Source organism: Synchiropus splendidus, chromosome 13 (genome assembly GCF_027744825.2).
Source record: "Synchiropus splendidus isolate RoL2022-P1 chromosome 13, RoL_Sspl_1.0, whole genome shotgun sequence".
In the NCBI taxonomy this organism is placed as follows: Eukaryota; Metazoa; Chordata; class Actinopteri; order Syngnathiformes; family Callionymidae; genus Synchiropus; species Synchiropus splendidus.
In genome coordinates, this window is record NC_071346.1 from 10,077,906 (window position 1) to 10,102,439 (window position 24,534).

The 24,534-nt window shown below is 43.7% G+C and overlaps 3 protein-coding genes across 6 annotated transcripts; all 3 read left to right on the top strand.

The window, feature by feature from the left end:
- Window positions 1-450: 450 nt before the first annotated feature.
- copb2 (COPI coat complex subunit beta 2) lies at window positions 451-6,225 on the top strand. The gene is made up of 22 exons (XM_053882392.1): window positions 451-568; window positions 953-1,090; window positions 1,159-1,245; window positions 1,423-1,549; window positions 1,637-1,785; window positions 1,870-2,016; window positions 2,213-2,312; window positions 2,400-2,542; window positions 2,852-3,051; window positions 3,131-3,241; window positions 3,414-3,502; window positions 3,576-3,682; window positions 3,757-3,900; window positions 4,162-4,292; window positions 4,388-4,595; window positions 4,668-4,778; window positions 4,889-5,103; window positions 5,174-5,312; window positions 5,406-5,543; window positions 5,607-5,684; window positions 5,766-5,903; window positions 5,993-6,225. The coding sequence occupies exons 1-22, from the start codon at window positions 566-568 to the stop codon at window positions 6,086-6,088; spliced, it is 2,799 nt and encodes a 932-aa protein (XP_053738367.1). The 5' UTR covers window positions 451-565; the 3' UTR covers window positions 6,089-6,225.
- A 238-nt stretch (window positions 6,226-6,463) lies between these two features.
- Window positions 6,464-16,706, top strand: dvl3a (dishevelled segment polarity protein 3a). Of its 2 annotated transcripts, XM_053882394.1 has the most exons (15): window positions 6,464-6,989; window positions 8,360-8,429; window positions 9,568-9,680; window positions 10,209-10,321; window positions 10,397-10,532; window positions 10,976-11,066; window positions 11,148-11,217; window positions 11,288-11,427; window positions 12,210-12,286; window positions 12,370-12,437; window positions 12,517-12,666; window positions 14,202-14,333; window positions 14,410-14,577; window positions 14,693-14,893; window positions 15,507-16,701. In XM_053882394.1, the coding sequence occupies exons 1-15, from the start codon at window positions 6,829-6,831 to the stop codon at window positions 15,863-15,865; spliced, it is 2,049 nt and encodes a 682-aa protein (XP_053738369.1). In that variant the 5' UTR covers window positions 6,464-6,828; the 3' UTR covers window positions 15,866-16,701. The 2 variants fall into 2 exon arrangements, with proteins under 2 accessions (XP_053738369.1, XP_053738368.1); XM_053882393.1 differs by having other exon boundaries at window positions 10,976-11,217; window positions 15,507-16,706.
- A 451-nt stretch (window positions 16,707-17,157) lies between these two features.
- Window positions 17,158-24,487, top strand: ap2m1a (adaptor related protein complex 2 subunit mu 1a). Of its 3 annotated transcripts, none has more exons than XM_053882396.1 (12): window positions 17,158-17,414; window positions 18,634-18,755; window positions 20,736-21,001; window positions 21,192-21,274; window positions 21,624-21,765; window positions 21,842-21,986; window positions 22,172-22,189; window positions 22,574-22,693; window positions 22,863-22,998; window positions 23,062-23,159; window positions 23,294-23,405; window positions 23,526-24,487. In XM_053882396.1, exons 2-12 carry the CDS (start codon window positions 18,682-18,684, stop codon window positions 23,658-23,660), a joined length of 1,329 nt encoding a protein of 442 aa, XP_053738371.1. In that variant the 5' UTR covers window positions 17,158-17,414; window positions 18,634-18,681; the 3' UTR covers window positions 23,661-24,487. The 3 variants fall into 3 exon arrangements, with proteins under 3 accessions (XP_053738371.1, XP_053738373.1, XP_053738372.1); XM_053882397.1 differs by lacking the exon at window positions 17,158-17,414 and adding an exon at window positions 17,740-17,876; XM_053882398.1 differs by lacking the exon at window positions 22,172-22,189 and having other exon boundaries at window positions 17,159-17,414.
- The last annotated feature ends 47 nt before the right edge of the window (window positions 24,488-24,534 follow it).

Genomic DNA, 24,534 nt, shown 5'->3' on the forward strand with positions numbered 1-24,534 from the left:
ACAAGAACCTGAAGCTTAAAACATGTCTTTTCCATTTTAACAGTCTGGTAAGCACTACTATCTTTAACTATTATTATAGTAAATGATAGTAAATTTGATCTATATTGGAACATACCATTCATATATCTTATCATAAACAGTAACCACAAATGTAAGTAATTAGGTTCTGTTATTATATGTAATACATTTTGTCAGAACGTTGCTGGATGATAAGTTATGCTTCCATAATGTACATGAAATTATGTAAATTGTAATAATTCATATTCATGCCCGCAGAACCTTACTGACTCAAAAGTTCTGATTGGTTTATGAACAAATAAATAGGATGACAAAAAATAGACTCACTGTTAACAACAATGATTCGCCTCATATTTATTTCTGACTTCGTGTTTGTTGCATCCGTGGCACGTCACCAGTTCCAACCTGGAATTCTCGCGAGATTTTCTTTCAGGAAGTTCCACGTCAGTGGCGAGTGAGCTGTTCTCAGGAATTGCTGGGACTCCGATTGCCATTGACACGTATCTAGCATTTCTCTGGTTTTATTGTGGCAACTCGTCGATAAATTATGGTGAGAGCGTCTTATACCTACCTGACGTGTTATTTGGTTGTCTCGAGTTTGTGCAATACGGCAGCGGAAACACGGCCGATGTTGATTTCTCACCAGCGCTAACTAGCATGTAGCTTGCCGCGATTATGTTTTCTGATCATTTTCTGCAAGCTCTTTAGTAGTTCAACGCTACTTCACCGGATTAATTCAGATTGCAATGACATACTCGCAAATCAAACATCATCGTGACATTATCCTGAATGTCTTGCCATCAACGTAATAACTGACGTGTGTCAAACCGGCTGTAGTTTTCAGTTTATGAAACCGTCTTCCATTGGACATTTTGACTGTTGCTCTGTTTACTCTGCAATCGATATATATATTTTTTAATATCATTCCCTGTAGCCTCTGCGGCTGGACATTAAACGGAGGCTGACGGCCCGGTCAGACCGAGTCAAGAGTGTTGATCTTCATCCTACTGAGCCATGGATGCTCGCCAGTCTTTACAACGGCAGTGTCTGTGTGTGGAACCATGAGACACAGGTGAGGCCACACGTGAAACATACATGACCATGATATTGGAATTAAACACAATTGTGATGTTTTTTCAGACCCTGGTGAAGACTTTTGAAGTTTGCGACCTCCCTGTGAGAGCGTCCAAATTTGTGGCTAGAAAGAACTGGGTGATCACCGGCGCCGTAAGTGACATTCATCGTTTTGATTTAATCTGAATTGCACTGAAAATAAAAGTGAATTTTAAAAATGAGCATCTGAAACAATTGTGCACTCTATGTTTCAGCCGTGTATGCATTCATAATCTGTAAAATCTGATAAGCAAACAGTTACATTTTTACCATTCGCCCTCTTTTGCACAGGATGACATGCAGATCCGTGTGTTCAACTACAACACATTGGAGCGTGTCCACATGTTCGAGGCTCATTCAGACTACATACGCTGCATTGCAGTACACCCAACCCAGCCTTACATCCTGACTAGTAGTGGTATGTCAACAACATATGATATTAGGCTTTAGATGCCTCTGTTTTGTTATTTAGTGATATGTATTAAAAATTATTTTCTTCATTTAGATGACATGCTGATCAAGCTGTGGGACTGGGACAAAAAGTGGTCATGCAGCCAGGTTTTCGAAGGTCACACTCACTATGTCATGCAGATCGTGATCAATCCAAAAGACAATAACCAGTTTGCCAGTGCCTCCCTGGACAGAACAATTAAGGTATGGAACAACAACAACAATAATAATAATATAATCGATCTGCCTCTGTTATTTCTTTTCTGAGAAATTATTTGTTGTTCTCAGGTTTGGCAGCTTGGCTCCTCGGCTCCCAATTTCACTCTGGAAGGCCATGAGAAAGGAGTCAATTGTATTGACTACTACAGTGGAGGCGACAAGCCTTACCTCATTTCAGGGGCTGACGATCGCCAGGTCAAGATCTGGGACTATCAGGTCAGGCTAGCTCTTTATGCGTATCTTCTTTTGTTATTGCTGTATTGATGATCCTGCAACTCCTCATTCTTTTTAACTTTTTCATTGTACATATTTTGTAGTGTAATCATTAGTTTAACTTAATGGAGCTTTTAGTTTTAAAAATGTTATCCTTGTTGTGTCAACTCCTCAACATGCTGTGTCTTTCTTTGTATAGAACAAAACCTGTGTGCAGACTCTGGAGGGCCATGCCCAAAATGTCTCATGCGTGAGCTTTCACCCAGAGCTTCCAATCATCATCACTGGATCAGAGGATGGTGAGCTGAAATGCTGAAATATGTTTCAAATGGTGATTTGCAAACGCTCTCTCAAGCCTTTTACCATTTCAACATTGTCTTCTTTAGGCACGGTTCGTATCTGGCACTCAAGCACTTACAGACTGGAGAGCACTCTGAACTACGGCATGGAGCGAGTCTGGTGCGTCTGTGGATTAAGGGGTTCGAACAATGTGGCTCTGGGCTACGATGAAGGCAGCATCATAATCAAGGTGAGGCTTATTTTTGTTATTTCTGAGTTCAATATATCTCAGAAAAGTTATATTGTGTACTGTACATCACAACATGTTTTACCAAGTACATCCAAAAAGGAGTGTTGTCATTTCACTCTACTTTTTTGTAGATATTGGAACATCATTGTTGCCCACAAATTTAAATAAATCGCACTAAGTATTACAATACTAAAATAAATGTGAAAAGAAGTGTATTTTCCAATACACCTATCACCTTTCATGTTCCAGTTTTCTTCCTCTCTATTGCACCTTGTGTTATAGACTGAACATTGCTTATTCATTCCATAGGTTGGTCGTGAGGAGCCAGCCATGTCTATGGACACCAATGGGAAAATCATCTGGGCCAAACACAGTGAAATACAGCAGGCCAACCTGAAGGCCATGGGAGATGCCGAGATCAAGGACGGAGAGAGACTTCCGCTGGCTGTCAAAGACATGGGCAGCTGTGAAATCTACCCACAAACAATTCAACACAATCCTAATGGACGGTATGCAGGCTCTTACTGGCACGTTTGAATCTTTGGTGAAAATAGGCATGGATGTGTATTTGAAATTTTTTTTTTGCAGATTTGTTGTGGTCTGTGGTGATGGAGAGTACATCATCTACACAGCTATGGCTCTGAGGAACAAGAGCTTCGGCTCAGCGCAGGAGTTTGTTTGGGCACATGACTCCTCTGAGTAAGTGTTGAGTTTCACAGGTGTTTTATGTAAGTTTTAAACCTCACAAAGGCTCTTTGATGTTTTTACTCTTTAAGATTTTTCCCGGTTTGATAAAAGAATGATAATAATAACATTCATTTTTAAACTTAAATAACCATTTGGGTTTTATTTCACCACTTGTTTATTACAGATATGCAATCAGAGAAAGTAACAGTATCGTCAAAATCTTCAAAAACTTTAAAGAGAAGAAATCTTTCAAGCCAGACTTCGGAGCTGAAGGTACTGAAAATAACAGTGTGTTGTTGGTGGTTTTGTCATTCCCATAACACTTATTTTACTTTGTTTTCTATAGGTATCTACGGAGGTTTCCTGCTGGGAGTGAGATCTGTGAATGGCCTGGCGTTCTATGACTGGGAAAACACTGAACTCATCCGCCGCATTGAAATTCAGCCGAAACATGTATGATGCTACTGCTTAGCTTTCTAGTTGTCTATGTTTGTGTTTTGTGTCTGAATGTAGCGTTTTTCTCCTAGATCTTCTGGTCTGACTCTGGTGAGCTGGTCTGTATTGCCACAGAAGAGTCTTTCTTCATTCTTCGTTATTTGGCCGATAAAGTGGCTGCCTCTCAAGAAAACAATGAAGGAGTGACTGAGGATGGTATTGAGGATGCATTTGAGGTGAGTTTCTCGTAAGCTTTTGTTCAGTGTTTTCTGATGCTAAAGCTGTCAGGATTTTTATGTCAAGGCTGCGACCCATACCTTGATCAGAAAAAAAAACAACTCATGTTGAAATCTTTACATTAATCACCAGTCAAGTTTTAAAGACAACTACAACTGTCCAAATACATTGATAAACACCAAAAATATATTTGGCTGTGTGGGTGAAGCATTTTGAACTATTGACTAACATAGCATTTTTTTTTGTCTTTGTTCATGCAGGTCCAAGGCGAGATCCAGGAGATTGTGAAAACTGGACTGTGGGTGGGCGACTGCTTCATCTACACCAGCTCAGTGAACAGGCTCAACTACTTTGTAGGAGGCGAGATTGTCACTATTGCTCACTTGGACAGGTAAAAGAAACAGCTTTAATGAAATAAAAATGGTTAAAATATGATTCCCCTGACGGCTTTATGCTATGACAATTCACTCATCCTACTCTTTGCAGAACAATGTACTTGCTTGGATACATTCCCAAGGACGATCGTCTGTACCTTGGAGACAAGGAGCTCAACATTGTCAGCTACTCCCTGCTGGTTTCAGTCCTGGAGTACCAGACGGCTGTGATGAGAAGGGACTTTGGGATGGCCGACAAGGTTCTTCCTACAATTCCTAAAGAGCAGCGGACAAGGGTGGCCCATTTCCTGGAGAAACAGGTGAGGGATCAAGTGAATCTGGAATGCTGGAGAATACCAGGATTTGAGTATTTTTTTGTTGTGTGTTTTTAGGGCTTCAAGCAGCAGGCGTTGGCTGTGTCGACAGATCCAGAGCACAGGTTTGAGCTGGCGTTACAGTTGGGAGAGCTGAAGATCGCTTACCAGCTTGCTGTGGAGGCCGAGGTAGAATTTATTTATTTTTCTTTTTTTTTTTTAGGGTTGAACTGTGTTTAGTAAGTAGTCTTATATTCTTTAAATCCAGTGTCCAAAGAGGTTTTCTGTTATGTCTACAGTCGGAGCAGAAGTGGAAGCAGTTGGCTGAGTTGGCGATAAGTAAATGCCAATTCGGCCTGGCCCAGGAGTGTCTGCATCATGCCCAGGATTACGGCGGGTTGCTGCTCCTCGCTACTGCTTCCGGGAACGCCACCATGGTGGGGAAGCTGGCAGAAGGAGCCGAAAGAGATGGCAAGAACAATGTTGCCTTCATGACCTACTTCCTGCAGGGGAAGTAAGTGCTGCAGGTGTTTTAGCATGAAGGACAAGCATTTATTGGTGTTGATGTTGATGTCTCGTTGCAGTTTGGATCATTGTTTGGAGCTTCTGATCAGAACCAATCGTCTGCCTGAAGCTGCATTTCTGGCTCGGACTTATCTTCCCAGCCAGGTGTCTCGTGTTGTCAAGTTGTGGAGAGAAAGCCTTGCTAAGGTTAACCAGAAGGTCAGTCTGGAAAATGTTCAACCAAATTCTGTGTCTTCCTCTAGTCTGTATTTTTTTCAGTGATGCTGAGGCAACTGCCTTTCTTTATTATAGGCTGCTGACTCTTTAGCCGACCCCACTGAGTATGAAAATCTCTTCCCTGGACTTAAAGAAGCTTTTGCTGCGGAACATTATCTCAGAGAATCCTGCCTGGGCACCACGAGACCAGCAACAGATTACCCTCTTGTCACAGTAAGTTTTATTGTGAATGTTTCAACATGCAACACCTTTGAAAACATCCTGACTTTTTCTCAGGCCAATGAAGACAGGAATATTTTGGAGGAAGCGGAGGGATACGAGCCCAAAGGAACATTCCTTCCCGTTGTGACTAAGGTATTGTTACTTTTAAATTTACTCTTAAGTTGCTCAGTATTTGCACCGTCTTGATCGTTTCCTCTGTTTGATTCCATCCAGGTGACAGAGGAGGTTGAAGAGCCCACACCGATGTCAGCTCCACTTCCGGTTGAGGTCGAGCCTTTGCAACCAGAAGTGTTGAGTCTGCCAGAGACCAAGAAGGAAGTACCAACGCTGTCAGAGCCAGAAAAAGACAAGGTAACTTCACAACATGTTCTTTTAATTAGACCAATGAGTGGCTTCAGAACACCATCTGGACTGACTCTTTTTTTTTTTTGTCTACCCAGTCTCTGGATGACCTGGAGGAGGACCTGGACAACATGGAGCTGGATGACATAGACACCACAGACGTGAACCTTGATGATGACTTCCTGGACGATTAAGAGTGCATTCCACTTGTACAGTCTTCAGAAACCATTGTGTACTCATTGATGAACCTCTCATATTTGACTTCCTGTATTTTTGGGGGGGGGGTTTGGTTATACCTTTGTCTCTTGGGGAGAAAATAATCCAATAAACCGCAGTTGCTGTACATAAAAATGTTTGTTGTCACTGACTCACAATGAAAACAAGTATCAGGGAATTAAGTGGAACCTGTTTGTGACGGTATCCTGTCTTAAACTGAATGGTTGTCTGTCTATCAATGTTGATGTGCCGTGATCCGTCCAAGCCCATCCGTGTTTAAGGAATACGAAGTTATTGAGTGACAGGCTGCACGGTTTGTTGCAGATCTCCTCCTCCCCTGAGGGTGGCGCCCTTCGCAGACAGGCCTGCGCGAATCCAACCAGACCACCGAGCTGGGTGTTAGCAGCAGCCGAGCGTCCACCAGCTGCAGACTCGTCTCGGCCTTCGTCATACACTGGTTTCGGACATTGACGGTCATTTTTATGACTAAAGCAGTGGATTATCGCGACATAACGGGGGGAGAACTGAACGACGGGAGCCTTCCGATTGAAAGGCAGGCGTGGCGTTAGCGAGCTGGCGTAGACGCGAGAGCCAGGGAGCTCCGGGAGGACCACGGCAGCGCCGCCGCCAGCGCCACGGGGAGTCGGGGCCCGAGAGGGAGCCTGCGAGGCCCTCGGCTTAATGCACTCTGCCTGCTTAGCCTTAGCAGCAGTCCGAGATGGAGGAGACGAAAATTATCTACCACCTCGACGACCAGGAGACGCCGTATCTGGTGAAAGTGCCCGTAGCGGCGGACAAAGTCACTCTGGCGGACTTCAAAAATGTTCTCAAGAAGCCGAATTACAAATACTTCTTCAAGTCGATGGACGATGACTTCGGGTAACTAACGGGTTTGTGTTTTCATAGCGCGAGCCCCGTTGTTTCGAGGTGGTGATTTCACGAGCTCGTGCGCCGAGCCCTGCGGCTTGTCATGGGTCCGGAGCCGGCTGGTTACCTGGCTGTCGATGGGAGCTGCCTCCTTTGTTAGCTGCTAGCGACAAGCTCGCCCTCCGCTCGGCACAGCGTTTGTTTACATTGCTTGTGTGGCTGGCTTACACGTCGCTCTCTCTGATGTGGATGACCAAGCTTGGTGTTTGGCAGCCGCACTGACGCCCTGCGTGTACGATCAAGTGCTCGCTGCTTTCAACAAATGTAAGAGTAAATGTCAGCATCAACAATAACGAGTGACCGAGCCCGTCGCTGTCAGCCGCTGCTAACAAGCTAACGTCACTATTTCTTCTGAGTTTTGCCCAGGCCCCGCTGTTGTTGTCCAGTAGTCAGAGGAATGTTGAGTTGCACTAAGGAATGTTCTATGGCAGCTTTATAGGCTGGTTCTTTTTGTGTTAAACATGCCTGGTAACTCACAGGTAGGAAAGCAGGTCAAAACTCCCGTAAACCGTGTTTTCATACTTGATATCACCAAACATTACAAGGGTGGAGCACGTCTTTTTCTAATGCAAATGGGACACGTACGAAAGGACCCAGTGGTATTGGTATTGAGAAGTGTTTGAAATCAGCCAACCCAAAACAGAGTTGCTATAGATACCGTTGAGCAAACAGAAACAGACTATTTCATTCGAAAGATTTCACTAGTCCTGGGATTCTGTTTAAAATGCTTCACTTGCAGTTTTGAAAGAGACATATTTTAGCATTTACGAATGAAAACACATGGCTCAAGGCTGAATATTTTCTGTCTAATCCATTTAGTTTCAGTCTTGGGTCCATTTGGACCTCACATTTTTTCCTTTCAGCACCATACTTTGTTTTTGTAAATGTTGATCTATTAGCCACATTTAGGGACACTGCCTGCACCGTCCTGAAGCGATACAACAATGTTGATGACATTAACAGCATTGTTGAAATGAATTGTCCAACAACTGAAGTTATTACTTCTTTCACATAATTCCCAAAAACACAACTCAACAAATGCTCGGCTCTGAAATGTGTCAGCAGGGTTATTTTTCATCTGCTAGTGTTTGTTTAATGGAGGTCTCTGCTATGTAATTGTTTTAAAATCAAGACTCTCGACTGGTTGGCAGCATGTAACATATGTGCACAGTTAAATTGGCGCTGCCTCTTCCTTCTGTCTCGGTCTGTCCTAGTTATTGCCCGTCTGCTTCGCCTCTTACTGCAGCCCCATGTTTTATTGCCTTGAGAGTGCTTTTGTCATGGTAAAGGTTTACTGAAACTGGGGTTTGTTTTCTTCACAGGGTGGTGAAGGAGGAGATATCTGACGACAACGCTAAACTGCCCTGCTTTAATGGACGTGTGGTATCATGGGTATGTCCCACTGCACAATAGATGTAATGATCTGCCCATAAATTTCATTTCATATTGTTGGCTGTGCACAGAATGAACATTTCCCTATCTGTTTTTGCATGGAAGCCCTTCCCTTTCATTTGAAATGTCATACAACTCCCTTGTCTTTTCTTTCCATTTACGTTCTGATTGAGAACAACTGAAAGCACAGGATAGCCAGGGAAAACGCTAGCTGCATCGCCTCTAACAAGAAGATTGAATCTTGAGTGTTTATTTCGAGGGTCTTGTGTGGAGGGCTAATATTTGACAGTGTGGTAATGATTAAATGTTTAAAGAGTTGTTAACCTGGTATGTGTAGCTTTTGCAGGTGAAAATTACAACACTGTATTATCTTTAGGGAATTGTTTATATATTTGATGGATGGAAGGCATTTTCATTGACAACATCCACAGTGTTTGTTTAGCTGTGAAGCCAGTGGTGTCAGTGACCTGATTGCAACTCTCTTGGGTCAGTGGCGAAGCTTATCATTGCAGCACCAAAACAGGCAACACCCTGTCTGTTGGATTTTGAAATGATTCTAATAACTTGTATTCTGTATACATCACTGTTGAGACTTTATATTTCTGACATGGTGCTTGCTATTGCTTAGTTCTCTTATTATTTTTGTGGCAACTCAGTTTGATTTACTGCTGGGTTAAGTTTTCAGATGAGATTATCTTGAATGTTTTTATTGGTCGATAGTTGAAAAAGCTGTTCATGTCTAAGAACATCGTGAGCAAGCTGCTCCAGAGCGGAAAAGGAGAGACAAACATTGAAACATGAGAGCCCTAATGCCAGTATTTGCTGTTGATTTAAGAAGCAGACAGTCCAAGTCTAAAGGCTGCGTTTCAAGCCAGCACCAATCCTGCTTTAAAATAGTTTTTATCCCTGGTCATTATATAAATCTTTCCTCTTGTTTTTCTGGGTTTTCCCTTTCGATTCCCTTCTTTTTTCTCTTTCCAGTAACAACAGTAGAGTTCTGCCTGAATTGGCCATTATTAGTTTTATGAAGCAGAAATGCCTGGTCACTCAATCCCCCTTTTTTGCTTATGATTATTTATTTGGATTAGTTTCCTGTGGTTTCTTGTCCTCTTTGACTTGAAGCTTTTCCTGTTTGCAGCTGGTTTCAGGAGATGGAGCCCACACAGATGCAGGCTCTGTGGCAGACTCTGAGCAAGCACCGCCGCTGGAGAGGACAGGCGGGATTGGAGACTCCAGACCACCATCTTACCAGTTAGTCCTCTCTGAGAAACCGTTCTTCTGAGACTTATATAATTTTGATCGAATCCTGCTCTTTTGTTACAATGTAATAATCGCAGAATTACCCACATTATACTTCTTCAAACCTGGTCCACACATGACATTAAATAAAGCCTGCATATGATGGCAGATAACAGGCTTTTATGGAAGCACAGAGCAACTGCATTCCATTCTAATTTGCCAGAGCATTTGCTCAATTTTATTAGATGTAGTGTATATTGTAGTCACAGTATTAATATTACTCCTGTTCCTGTGGATCTTTGAATACTTAGCTAAGACTTGCACTTATTCTACTTTCTCTTTTGAAAGTTGTTTTTTTTTTAATCACATTCTTTTTGGCAATGAATAGGTGACCTACAAAAGTTATTTTCGATAAAACTAGGATGAAAATTGCCCTGTAATGTTGTATTGGAAGTTATTAGGACTGGTTTGAATGTTTATATGTTACCTTAAAATACCAAAGAAGCATTGTCAAAGCAAGCTCTTGTGTGTTAACTGTAGTGGGAAAGCAGCGAGTGGTCGAGACAGTCTGGACAATGACACTGAGACCGGTTCGATGGTGTCGCAAAGGAGAGAGAAAGAGAGGCCCCGCAGGAAACACTCAAATGACCATGGTAGGAAAGCTTGATTCTGAAAGTGCTGTGTTGTTGGTGAGCAGAAAGTTCTCACCGGTCAAGCATCTTGTCCAGGTGGGAGGCAGAACGGTTACTCATCGAGAGCAATGGGACGCGGTGCTGCAGAGTACGACAGCTGCTCCTCTTTCATGAGCAGCGAGCTGGAGTCCACATCTTGTTTTGATTCGGAGGATGACGACGCCACTAGCAGGTTGGATATCCTGCATCGCTTTTACACTTGTTCAGAGGAGCGTTTCTCATCAACAGAGACCACTTCTTAAAAGCGAATGGTCTGGAACTGTGGTCGGTGGGTCCTGGCAATAGAAATAACACAATCCTCTTTGTGGTTTTCCACTGTGGCTTTGTGAATGAGCTATTTCTGTGTACAAATGACCTATTCCCTGACTGGAGATATTTCCATTCTCCCTCAATTGTTGACATTTTTAAAGTAAATCCTTAAGTAAGTAAGGATTTCTGCTCGCACACCCACATCCTGTACAACAATGAATCAACTGTAAGATTATATAAGATTAGACTGCTTGTATTCTTCCCATAATTGGGAAATTATGATTGCAATCTAAAATTTCTAAACAACGTTTAACGCTATTCAAATGTTTACAACCATTCACTGTAATTTCATTTTTCCAATTCTAGGTTTAGTAGCTCAACCGAACAAAGTTCTTCTCGTCTAATGCGACGACATCGCCGGCGACGAAGAAAACCCAAAGCTTCTAATATGGATAGGGTGAGACAACCTTGCATAAATCAACTGGAAACACTTTTTTACTTTGTGTTTTTTCTGATCATGGTCTATTTATGTGTCCAGTCATCTTCGTTCAGCAGCATCACAGACTCCACTATGTCCCTGAACATCATCACTGTGACACTCAACATGGGTAAGTGTGGCCAGTCACATATCAGCTCAGAACAACACAGAGTTATATTTGTCTTTGCTCCACTATACAGAGAAGTACAACTTCCTGGGCATCAGTATTGTCGGTCAGAGTAATGAAAGGGGAGACGGAGGAATCTACATTGGCTCCATCATGAAGGGAGGAGCCGTGGCCGCAGATGGACGCATAGAGCCCGGGGACATGCTGCTGCAGGTGTGTGTTTATGATTGAGAGAGAACAGCCACACATTGTATGTAAAAGAGATTCTTCCTTTCCGACACAGTTGCATGTTTGGTGTCCGTCGTGAGCGAAATCTAGTCCTGTTTTTTCACACTTCCAGTTCCACAATAAATGATGCAGAAGATTTTTTTCACTAAACAGCTCAAGCAGTTTTACCCCATAGCGAGCGTTTTGAGCCTGAAGGTTGGAAACTTGTGTTGCCTTTTGGTTGCTCTGGTTTCCCCCCCGCAGTTTAAAAGAATGCCAGTTTACAGGCGACGCCGAGTTTCCCACTGGTGTGAATCAGAATGTGAATGGTGAATGGTTTGTCAACTCCTTAATTGACTGGAGAGTTGCCAAGCGTGTTCTGGTTCACTCACAGAAAACCATGCAGGAGGACGTGTCCAATAATAATGTTTTTTTTCCCTGAAGATTTTTTTTTTTTTTATATAAAAAGGACGAATCCAGTGGTACATAGTTGAATAGAATATAGTTGAATGAAGTAGTTTTTTCTTAGTTTCATTTAAGCCAGTGTTACAAGCATATTTAAGTGTGGAACTACCAAACATTTTTCATACTATTTTCTCAAAAGAAGGACCTGACAAAACAAGCAGGAGTTGGCACTTTAATTGGCCATCATGTTGATAATGATGTAAAAACAAAGAGGTACATTAATTACTGTGACTAATGTAGTCAAACATCTATTTGAAATATTCAGGTTTCAATCCTGGTATGATTCACGCAAGTGCTTCACTCTGGTGTTTATGTCTGTGCAGGTGAATGACATCAACTTTGAGAACATGAGCAACGATGATGCAGTCCGAGTATTGAGAGATATTGTGCACAAACCTGGGTAAGGACCCTCACAAATATACAAATTTTCTGTAGAATGACTGACCGTCTCACTTTCAATTGTTTCTTTTTTTTAATCGTCAGACCAATCACGCTGACTGTGGCCAAGTGCTGGGACCCAAACCCGCGAAGTTGCTTTGCTCTGCCGAGAAGTACGCGCTTTTAGATGAGAGATCATCCATAAAACCTTTTTTGTTAACCTGTCTGTTGCTTTGTTAATGCATTTTCCAGGCGAGCCGATTCGACCCATCGACCCTGCGGCTTGGGTGTCTCACACAGCAGCCATGACTGGAGTTTATCCTGCTTACGGCATGAGCCCTTCCATGAGCACTGTCACTTCCACCAGCTCCTCCATCAGCAGCTCCATTCCTGAAACTGAGCGTGAGTCTCATCTGCAGTGCATTTAGTTCCCATTTGCGTCAAAGATTTCCTGAGGCGAGCTAAAAATATATTGACCTGAATTCTCATGTTGATGCAGTTGCTCTTCTCAACTAAAATTAGTACAGTCTTTAGTGAATGCTTCATTGAGAACAATCGATGAAATGTTTTTTGTGGTGATCCTTAAAAGTTCTCCTCACACAATACATTCCGCTGACCCTTCTGCCCCTGCCTTTTCTGTGTTTGGCCTCACAGCCAGCTTCCATCCGCCCTGCAACGCTTGTCAAACTATAGCTCACAGCAACCTACTGCTTCCCTCTAATCTGTGAAAAGTCCATATGGTTTTTATCCTTTTACATGTCAAAGAATGATATACTTTTTATGCGCTAGGTGTGATGGAGTTGTTCACTGCGAAGGACTCGTTCACGTTATGTTGTTTCATTTTTATAAATTCTCAATTGAAACATTTTCATCTCATTCTCAGTTTTACAGTGATGGCATTGAAAGAGTTGGTTTTTAAAATTTGACCTGCCATGCTGAGGTCTTGGCCATTAGTTTTATTCGAATCATAAATCAGCCAGATAACTTATTACTACTACTTACTTACAATATCGGTAGTTTATCAACAACATTTGGACACAATTAATTTCATTTAATCTAGGTTTTCAATGTCTTAAATCACAACATTTAAACATTTCTTTGCTGTTAGTGTAAATACATATCCTGCATTCCCGTTGCTTCCTGAACGACCAGTATTCAGACGACTCTTGAAGATGAAGGGAAGGCCATGTATTATGTTGCGTGCGAGATAAGCTAGTTGGTTGAACTCCCATATTTGGTGCAGATCATGTCCTCACCTGCAGAGATGAGAACTCCGGGGGCTTTGTTCCACAGATAAGATTACCCAGTGTACCCTACTGTCAGAAGGTTTTTTTTGTGCATTGATAATTTACACTGCACATATAGATATAAATAGATAGATTGATTTACTTCCTTCTGAGGGATGTGAAAAGTCTTTGCCCTGATTCCAAGCCTTTTATGATTTATGAAGTGAGTTAAGCAAGGAAACCTCTTGGTCACTTCACGTTGACCCGCACCATTAGCCTTTGTTGGCTCCATTCCTGATGAATTTTCTTTTCCACTTGACACTCCACAAATGAGAAAATGAAGCATTTATTTTTCCCATATTTAGAGAAGGAAAGGGAACATGCCATAAAGCAAATTTAAGAACTCTATTGAGTGTTTATTTAGTTATTTTTCATTATGTTTTACGTTTTGCTGTTAAAATACATATTATGTTTAAGTTGCTGTTTGCTCTTGACACTTTTGCCAACCGTTGCGGCACCACATTTTTTACCTCAAAATTCTTCACTTGAGTCACACTCACTGTCCCTCATCCCCAGACGTTTCACAAATATTTTATTTTTTGGCCAAGATTTGAAGCATTCTCAGTAGACCTTGGATTTATTTTTGAATATATTGTCCTCATGCGTTAAATCCACACTGCCTTCCCAAAATGAATGTCTTTTCTCTCCTAGGATTTGATGACTTCCACCTCTCCATCCATAGTGACATGGCAACTGTTGCTAAGGCAATGGCCTGTCCTGAGTCAGGTCTGGAGGTGCGAGACAGGATGTGGCTGAAGATAACAATCGCCAATGCCTTTATTGGTAGGACACGGACGCTGTATTGTTGATGATATATCTGGTTGTGCCTGCGGTAACACAGTGTGTTTCTCTGTGCCAGGCTCTGATGTGGTCGACTGGCTCTTTCATCATGTAGAGGGGTTCTCAGATCGCAGGGAAGCTCGAAAGTACGCCAGCAACCTACTAAAGGCTGGATACATCCGTCACACTGTTAACAAAATCACCTTCTCTGAGCAATGCTATTATATTTTTGGCGACCTCTGTGGAAGTAAGTGGTGTTTTGATTCTGCATATTTCAACTTTCTTTCAAGTGTTTAACCTGCCTCGAGGTTGAGCACATAAATGATGCAGCCTATTTTACATTTTCACTGCCTCTGTGCCAGACATGACCCACCTGTCGCTCCATGACCATGACGGTTCCAGTGGCGGGGCCTCGGACCAAGACACCCTCCTCCCCCTGCCTCACCCAGGAGCAGCTCCTTGGCCGATGACTATGCCATACCAGTTTCCCATTCCACACCCATACGACCTCCCTCAGCCTTTCCATGGCCCCGGAGCTGGCAGTGCAGGAAGCCAACACAGCGGTGAGTCTAAGTTTAATGTACAAAAATGCTGCACTAATGGAATAAAACGGAAGACGCCTATTTAAGAGACATTAAAACTGTGCCTTGTTTGAATGTTTCACGCTAGACTTCAGGAAGAGAGGATAAGAAAACACACATGAAAGACTCCAAAGCCTCCCGTATTTACCAAGTTGCATCTTGTGTATTTGCATGTAGAAATAGAAACCTCAGACGTGTGGCTAGGCAGCAGTTGGCTTACGTAATAGAAACTCACTGAGTACACACCTCTGACATCCTTTTCTAATTTCCAAACAGTCCTTCTTAAAAAGTCTCTGAGCCTGTGAATGGTATATTGGATTGAAGAGTGTTTGAACTCAGACCAATTATTGTAGTCCAATGATAGTTAAAATCTGGAGACGGCCTAACTTTTAAAATCCTGCTGAAGACGGTGAATCCTCACTGACTATGACTGGATTAGTCATTCTTCTCTCTTAGTCATCGCCCACAACAGATTCAGTCGGATTCCCATTAGGTTTCCTACGCGCTGTCTGCTGGTGTGTGGCCACATATCCAGCCGGAAAGATGGCACAATTGTCGAAGGTTAATTTTGAATTGGTTCTGTTTGTCTTCACAGGAAGCAGTGGTTCCAACTGCAGCAAGAACGAAGCACGTAAATCTGGAGGCAGTGGCAGTGAACCGGAGAACAGGAGCCAGCGTGCTCCCAGTGAACGCTCTGTGGCGCCCCCTAGTGAAAGAAGCGTCCGCAGTTCTGCTAGCCACCGCAGTGCCAATTCCCACTTGTTAGCTTACGGGACTGGGCTCGTCTACGGACCCCCTGGATTGCCCCCACAACCCACCCATCTGCCTACGTCCGCGCCTGGAGCCCCGCCCGGCAGAGAGGTCGCCGCCGTTCCCCCCGAGCTAACCGCATCACGCCAGTCCTTGAGGATGGCAGTCGGCAACGCTGGAGAGTTCTTTGTTGACGTCATGTGAATCAGGTTCTAAAGGAGCAGTTTGGGCTTCGATGTGTGGGTGCAGGATTTGGAAGGACAGCAGGATTTGAATGACCTCGATCCCTCAATGCAAAAGACGACCAGTCCTGCTGTGTTGTAGAGAGAAAACGTTCATCCTTTCTTGTGCTTTTCTTCCTAGCAGTAGTGGCATACTTTCTTCAGTGAAGAAATCCCCTCACACACAATATGGAACCAAAGCGCCTTTTTCCAGTTCCTGTCCTCAGTGGGGAACCTCGTGTGCGAACAACGACTGAGAGAGAAAGATGGTGAAAATGGACGAGAGCGATGACTCGGCGCTTTTCTGCACGGATGTTTTTCATTTGCTTCCCTCAGCACTCTTCCCTCCTTTCTGTCTTCCTTATCTATTACGAGCTGTCCTCTGTCCCGGGCCATGTCAGCCCAGAGAGAAATCTGCCGTCACTTTCTACTTCCTAACCTCGGACAAGAAAAAGAACTGACAACGCTAACTTTTTCCTGAAATGTTTGACGTATGAGAGAAAGAAAACTATGTAGTGAAGAACAGACAAAGCCCTTTTCTACTGTAACAATGCATCTGTTTTATTATATTTACATATCTATAAATGTAGCAGGTCACAACTAGTTTTGTTACGCTACATGAGCTTCAAGAGCAATTTTTACACTACAAAACTGCATTTCCATCTGTCAACCAGAGCATTTTAGTCTCTTGTGAGAATGTATAGTGAAAAGAATCTTTCCATGTCTGTCACACTACTCTTTTATCAAGAAAATGTGTCTTCTTATTTATAAATATAGTTTTATGACTGAATCTGTCTCTGTTTGTGCGAAGCTGGTGTCGCTCTCTCTACAAACGGTCAAAGGCCGGGGCAAAAACCATTTCCAAACAGTCTGGTGCACAGATGTTTGTGTGTCAGAGATCAGCATGTGTACTTTTAGATGTGGATGACCCTGAACTAATGTTCCACCCTTTTGGGGAGTGGTAGGCTGGAAATGGGGAGGGTGGCACTTTATTCACATTCTCATTTTCTGCACAAGTTTCTCATGAAGGTATGTCAGGGGGAGTTTGCAGATTTAAGTTTTAATGAAACAGTGAGTTGTTAAAGCAATATTACAGATCGTCCTCTTTATGTATTATAAGTTTTATGTTAACAATCTTAATACGTGGTTTCAGCTTGAGACTAAGTGACGTTTTGAATTAAAGGTTATATTTATAAAATGGTGTAATGCTACAGCACCACTTCAAAGTCAAAATTCGAGCAGTCGTGTAAGTATGTCATCGTATGACCGAGACAGCGCAGTTTCATATCAAAAACACAAACGCCAACTTGCTCTAGCTTCCCCATTTCGAATGATCGGCCGTGTGTAGCGTATCGTATCCAGGCCTGGGTGCGGTTTACTCCGCCGCCGCGCCTTTTCCTGTCCCTGGTTGTGCGTCAGGACGGCGCGTCAGCTGACAGCCATCAGAGGAGCCGGAGGAAGCCGCGGAATTAGCGGGTCTGGATACGGACAAAACGACGACCCCAACTGGGAACGTCTGTGCAATAGTTAGGGTAAGGTCGCCGCGTCACATGGGATGTAGTAACCATCGATATTCGCGCGGATTCGCACACTATTCAGGTGCCCGGTAAAGCTAGCTAATGCTAACGCTAGCCTTCTCTTCGCCTAGCATCAAGTTGTCGTTTTGAGAAATTTTAACGTCTCTTGGAATTTCATAATAAAAGCATGCTCAGGCGACTGCCTAATTTGGTAGTCTTAAAACACGATTTAGCTGCAGTTGTCTATTTATTCCTAATTTGTGGAAGTCATGGAAATTATATTAGACTCAGACTTTGTTTAAAATGTGGACAAAAATGCGAATTTTATGATCACCGGAAGTTAATGTTCACCTCCCGACCACTATAAGCTCCGCGACTTTACGCTCCTGCCAGCTAAGCTAAATTAGCCGGCTAGCGCTACATCTCGGTGTCGGTTCTCCATCACTCGGCTCCTCGCTGAAGGTCAAGTCCCTAACGGTAAATGTGAATTTCATTCCGTGCATTCTGACCATTTGTTTTTCCGAGTTTGAGCTCGCAGGGTGGACGGCATGGCTGTTTTACGCTCGTAAGGAAATGGCCTGAATGAGCAGACATCTTGACTTCGGCCAATAAACGAGAGATTATTGCGACTCAAGGCGATTGAATGAAATACTCAGTCACGACGTGGAAATATCACCGCAGGACAAATGTCACGCTACAAAAGGAGACCCGGAATGTATCAGAATTGGCAGCAGCGTCACCTATATTCGGGTTCTGGCTCGGTTTCTGTGGAAATTCCGAGCATGTCCTTCATCCAGAAGCTTCATTGATAGCCACTTCGGACCGACGGTGCTTGACAGTCGCGCGCTGATTCTAGCCGCCTGTATTTCAGTTATTAGCTGGATCTCACCCTGACATCCAACGGCCACAGATTAAGATCTACTTCTGAAGACCGCTTTCAAACTGGCGGCCGTTAATCTGGTGGTAATCTTGCTGTGCACTATTCCATGTAAAACGGTGATGGGAATTTAGATGCAGACTTTCGAGGCAATAGTGTGAGCGAAAACAGACATGTCGTATGTGACATCCGTGACATTGCAGCTGCACGGTTTTGCTCAACTGAGAGGGCTTCAGCCACAGGAAGCAGAAGATGGGCACAATGACTTTCCTGTCCTGGTGGCCACTGCTTTCACTTCAGTTTTCTTCTCCCGATTTCCTTCCTGTAATCCTTGGCTTCATTTGTGTCCCTACACAGGCGGAGTTTGGTTTCATCATGGCCTGTTGGGTTTGAGGAGCAGCCACAATGATTGGAGGACTGTTCATCTACAATCACAAGGGGGAGGTCCTCATCTCCCGGGTCTATCGAGATGATATAGGGTACATCCTGTTTAATATTGCTGTTGATGGTGAAAATGTGTGGGTAAAATGTGACTTAACATGTTATCCCTCCAAGCAGACTGTAGGAAAGTGACATAAACTGGGCTTTAAAAAGGCATTTTTATTCTCAGGTATGCTTTGACACTGGTCGTGTTTTCAGTCGGAACACACCGTCTGCTTATCTTGACCCGACTAAGACAAACCTTGGTTATTATCAAGGTCAGCTGAGTGCTTAAAAAAAAGTAATTTCAACTCTAATGAAAGAAAGAATTCCTGCGCCCAGCATTCCATGTGGAAACGAACCATGAGTCAGTAATTATTACCAGATGTGCTGAGGTGCCGTCTGCGAGTTCACTTCAGCTGTGGGATTTTCACACAGGAATGGTGGTTAACAGTTAAACTGCAGGCAAATTGGATGGGTATTTTTAGTATTGTAATGAAGTTCGAAGTGTGAAGCTAAACCCAGTAAGGACTTAAACTTCACGATCTAATGCTAGTATTTGCACACAAATATATTGTGTTGCTACTTCTGCAACGCGTTGATGGAATGAGGAAAAAAAGCTTTCACCTATTTCAGTTTAATTTGACTTGATGTACATCTGTTTTCAAAAGAAGAAATTGTTTAAAATCGTTCTCACTCTGTTGAATACGCTTCCTGCTATAAACACTTTTGTTACTCCAATATTGAGGTTTCATTTGTATTCCTTTATGACCTTCAATAGGGAAGTCTGCGTTTGCTTATGTAAAGTGCTTATTGATCGATAAGTAGACACACTGAATGGTGAGCTACTGTTGGGGTCATTTATTAACATAGCTAGTTTCTAGAGGTATTGAAAGCTTCTGCTGTTACTGTTAATTTTTTTTGCTTTGTATCCGTATCAACACAAACATCGGGATTCGCCGTCAGAAATGTGTGACAGTCTGAGCGTCGCTCACAGCAGCATCATATAAACATTGTGTGTCTTTGTCTGTCTGATGCCCAAAAATGTCTCAGGGCATTTTTGCCTCTTTTTTTTTTTTACCTCATCCTCTTTTCCTCTCTGTATCACCATTCCATCTCTCCATCTTGGCTCATGTAGGAATAGGTAAGAGATGCTCCGGCCTTACCAGCATGACCCTCCTCAGTCCCCAGTCACTGTCATTTAACCCTGACTGCATGTCCGTTCATTCCACAGTTAACATCCTCTCGGCATGAGTCACCTGTCATGACGTCTCACCGTGTCGTAGACCACCGTTTACAGACATGGACCGATAAATAATCTTTTTTTTTCCTTGAAGCCTAAAAAAGCCTCCCAGAATTGAAGCATGTAGTTTGAGCATGTGAAGGTTGATTTCACCCTTGCATTCTTCATACGTTTCTCCGCATTGTGGGGCTCATAGGTGGATTTAACACCATTGAAAAAAATCTATGTATAAGATGGGTCTGAACTTAAGTTAGCTGGACACCTCAACAGTGACCTTGTGATGTGCCTTTTGTGTTGCTGGGTAGATTCTCAGGTTTGGCTTCGAAACCAGGATGTTTTTTTTTTTTTTGCCTGTCGTTCATCAGCACAAAGTACAGTAAATTGCAGCTCATTTCACAGTTTGTTTGGGTGGAATTAAGGTTGTAGATGTTCTCAGGACGGATTTGCTGTTCTTGCCGGGACAAGTCGCTACATCCTGTGCTAAACCCTGTTATTTCTAAATCTGTTTGACTTTCCAGATGGACGTGTTTCATAAACATATTATAATAAATGCTGTTTTTCAATTTGAGTATTTTAAAGATATTACAGGATATATTGAGTCAGACACTGCTCAGATACAACACTTCAAGTTCATGTTCAGTATCATGGAAAATAGTGAGTGTTGAAGCCATTTCGAAAATGCTGGCACAAGTTTGTGTCACAGATGTGCTTGCGCATTTTCAGTCAGCCTTTTGTGGCGTCATCCAAAGCTCCTTTAAACTCACCATCACCCGCCGTCTCTCCGTCCTCCTCGCAGGCGCAACGCCGTGGATGCGTTCCGCGTGAACGTGATCCACGCTCGGCAGCAGGTGCGATCCCCGGTCACCAACATTGCCCGCACCAGCTTCTTCCACGTCAAGCGCTCCAACATCTGGCTGGCTGCCGTCACCAAGCAGAATGTCAACGCCGCCATGGTGTTCGAGTTCCTGTACAAGATGTGCGACGTCATGACCGCATACTTCGGCAAGATCAGCGAGGAAAACATCAAGAACAACTTTGTGCTCATCTACGAGCTGCTGGATGGTACGGTGATGGTTCCAGTTAGTTTCTAAAAAAAGAACTTTTTTTTGTATGTATGGAGGTAAATATGCTTTTAATAAGGAGCGGTCAGTGGGTTCACTCCAAACTGAACTTTGACCTCCTCGCTCTTATCGTTCTGGTGGTGTGTCAGATTTGTTCATTTCTGCCACCAACCCTTTGTTTGCTCATGCAGAGATCCTGGACTTTGGTTACCCCCAGAACTCTGAGACTGGAGCCCTGAAGACTTTCATCACCCAGCAGGGCATTAAGGGACAGGTAGGCTGCATGAGACGGCTGAGGAAGATACATTACTGATGGTTAAAACACGAATATCCCATAATGCTTTGCAGGGTAGGAGCTTCTTTTACGCTAGTATAAAGTATAAATTCCCATGTTATTGTTGCCAACTTCAGATGTTATTCTGCTTGACACAAGTTAAACTTTTCTAAAATTATGTAAGCAGTTTTTTTTTCACCCGTGTATTTTTGTATTTTGACATGTTTTCCTCCTGTTTCCACTCTCATCCTGCACACGTCCTGACCACAGCACCAGGTAACCACCAGTGTCTCCTTTCAATACTCTCCTTCTGTTGTGGGTCTGGAGTCTTAACGTCTCCCCTGCTGTCCACCAGACAAAAGAGGAGCAGTCTCAGATCACCAGCCAGGTGACAGGACAGATTGGCTGGCGCCGCGAAGGCATCAAGTATCGCCGCAATGAGCTCTTCCTCGACGTGCTGGAGAGCGTCAACCTGCTCATGTCACCTCAAGGTTTGTTAGCGTAGCGTTAACTCTGGCAACTATTGTGTCTCCCGTCCGTCATATTCTGTCTGTCTGTCCTGTCCAGGCCAGGTGCTGAGTGCGCACGTGTCGGGCCGAGTGGTGATGAAGAGCTACCTGAGCGGGATGCCCGAATGCAAGTTCGGCATGAATGACAAGATTGTGATCGACAAACAGGGTAAAGGAGGAGCCTCCGACGATGCCGGCAAGAGGTGGGTGCCGCTCCAAAGGCTTGGGACGCCACCTTGTCTGTCCTGTACCTTTTGTGCTGTTTGTTGTCTTGTTGTCAACAACAAGACCGGCTTCATGCCCTCTATTTATTTTTGTTCATTTTCTTTCCTTTGGATGCATCTCTCCTTCCTTTCCTTCTCTTTCTTTTCTATGTGCTGTACCTCAGTGATTTAGGGGGAGGAAGGTACTGTACTGCCAAGTGTCCTCGCCTACTGCAACACACACACACACACACACACTCACACACACTACAGACATGTTCACTGGCATACACTGGAAAATGATGAACACACTTCTACACTATCTCACTGTTTATATCACACTCAGTGCAGACACGTTTTGCCTGGTGGTTGTCCCCCCCCCCTTTGGTTTTGTTTGATGACCCCTGCCTGACCTCTAACCGTTTCTTTGTTCAACATCACATTAACCTCCAACCAGATGTGGATGTCTTTGTGGTAGATGTTGTGGCACAGACGTTTGAAGTGTAACTGTGGTGCAGTTAGTTTGCTGCGAGACGGTGAAAGCCGGTGACTTGACAGATCTTTGCGTGTCTCTCTCCTGATGCCAGTGGGAAACAGTCTATTGCCATCGACGACTGCACTTTCCATCAGTGCGTGCGTCTCAGTAAGTTTGACTCTGAGAGGAGCATCAGCTTCATCCCACCGGATGGAGAGTACGAGCTGATGAGGTGAGTCGAGCTCAAGTTGCTGCTGCCGCTTTGTTTGTTTTGTGTCTGCTCAGGGCTGGTTCTTTAATAATCCAAAATGCTTTTGAATGCATCGTTTTTTAACTTTAACAACATTTTTTTTCATGAACGTCCTCATGAGGTCTCAAAGAGGCTCTTCCTCTGCCCGCAGGTACCGAACCACTAAGGACATCATCCTGCCGTTCAGGGTCATTCCTCTGGTCAGGGAAGTGGGTCGCACCAAACTGGAGGTGAAGGTGGTCATCAAGTCCAACTTTAAACCGTCTCTGCTGGCCCAGAAGATCGAGGTACGTGAATAAGTCTGCACCAAGGTGACAGGGATGATTCACATGATAACTTTGAATGTTCAGGTTCGTATCCCGACACCGCTCAACACCAGTGGAGTCCAGGTGATCTGTATGAAGGGAAAAGCCAAGTACAAGGCCAGTGAGAACGCCATTGTGTGGAAGTGAGTAGCAACTGCGACGCTCGTATCTAACTTCTCTATGAAGCGAGAGTAGCTACAAAAATTCTATTTATGTATATTAGCGCGATTGATTCAACCTCCAAAATTGAAGGTGGTGTTATACAACTGTTTTGTAGGATCAAGCGCATGGCGGGAATGAAGGAGTCTCAGATCAGCGCTGAGATCGAGCTGCTGCCGACCAACGACAAGAAGAAGTGGGCCAGACCTCCCATCTCCATGAACTTCGAGGTTGGCATCAAAACATTTTGTCTTCCAACCGTCAGCGCCGCAAACATTTCTCCCAGGCAAAAACAAAGGAACCAAACGCGCCCAGACTCGCCCCTGACTTGGCTCTCTTCTGCTCCGCAGGTTCCTTTCGCTCCGTCTGGTCTGAAGGTGCGCTACCTGAAGGTGTTTGAGTCCAAACTCAACTACAGTGACCACGACGTCATCAAATGGGTGCGGTACATCGGTCGTTCCGGCATCTACGAAACACGCTGCTAAAATTCAACCCCACCAGGCAGCGAGCTGACCCCCTCATCCATTCTGATTTTTTTTTTTTTTCTCCCTCGTCTATTCTCCTGTCTTTATAGCTTCTCTCATTCACCCTCCCGATTTAGATGTTGGAGAAATTTACATTGTTTAACAAAAAAAAAATAATTATGGTATAACGCACAGATATATGCAAATGTGACCCATGTTATCGTATATATCTTGTAGTGGTGAGTGAACCTTTAAGCCACCTGGTGTCTGGGAGGAAGAGACATCATCTGCAGGGACACCAGGGGGAGTTGGGGCTCTACTCTGTCGTTTATTCAGTGTTATTGTTTGGCCGACCACTTTAGTGTAGAGAATTTCTGGCTAAAATGAACCGTAGATGTTGTGGTTTAAGATGATTCATGATCTAGTTCTTGTAAATGAACCTCCCTCTCAGTGGACCCGCCACTTAAACTCCTGCTCCTTTGACTGATGTGTGTTGTGGACTGATGGATATTTGATGCGTGTTTTCACCGCAGCAGGTAAAATAAATCTCCAGTGTTGATCTGAAACGAACAGATCCACTGAGCTGATTCTTTCTCCCACCGTTTATTTCGGTCAGCACTTGGTAAAGTCAACCAGAGAACATTCCAGACAGACTTGTGCGTTGTCGAAAAACCTGTAAAATGTGACGTGAGACCAACTGAGAGATGTTTTGGAGATGAGGCCATGCCAGTGCACATTTGCTGTGAGGTGATGTCTCCCCCTGGTGTTTGCCTCTTCACTCGTCTGCTTCTTCATGTTTGTTGCCCTGGTGACCATTGTGTCCAATAAAACCTCACTATGTAACCAAACTTCTGACTCTTTACTTCGGTGTTTAAACGAGGTATTCTGCATGAAT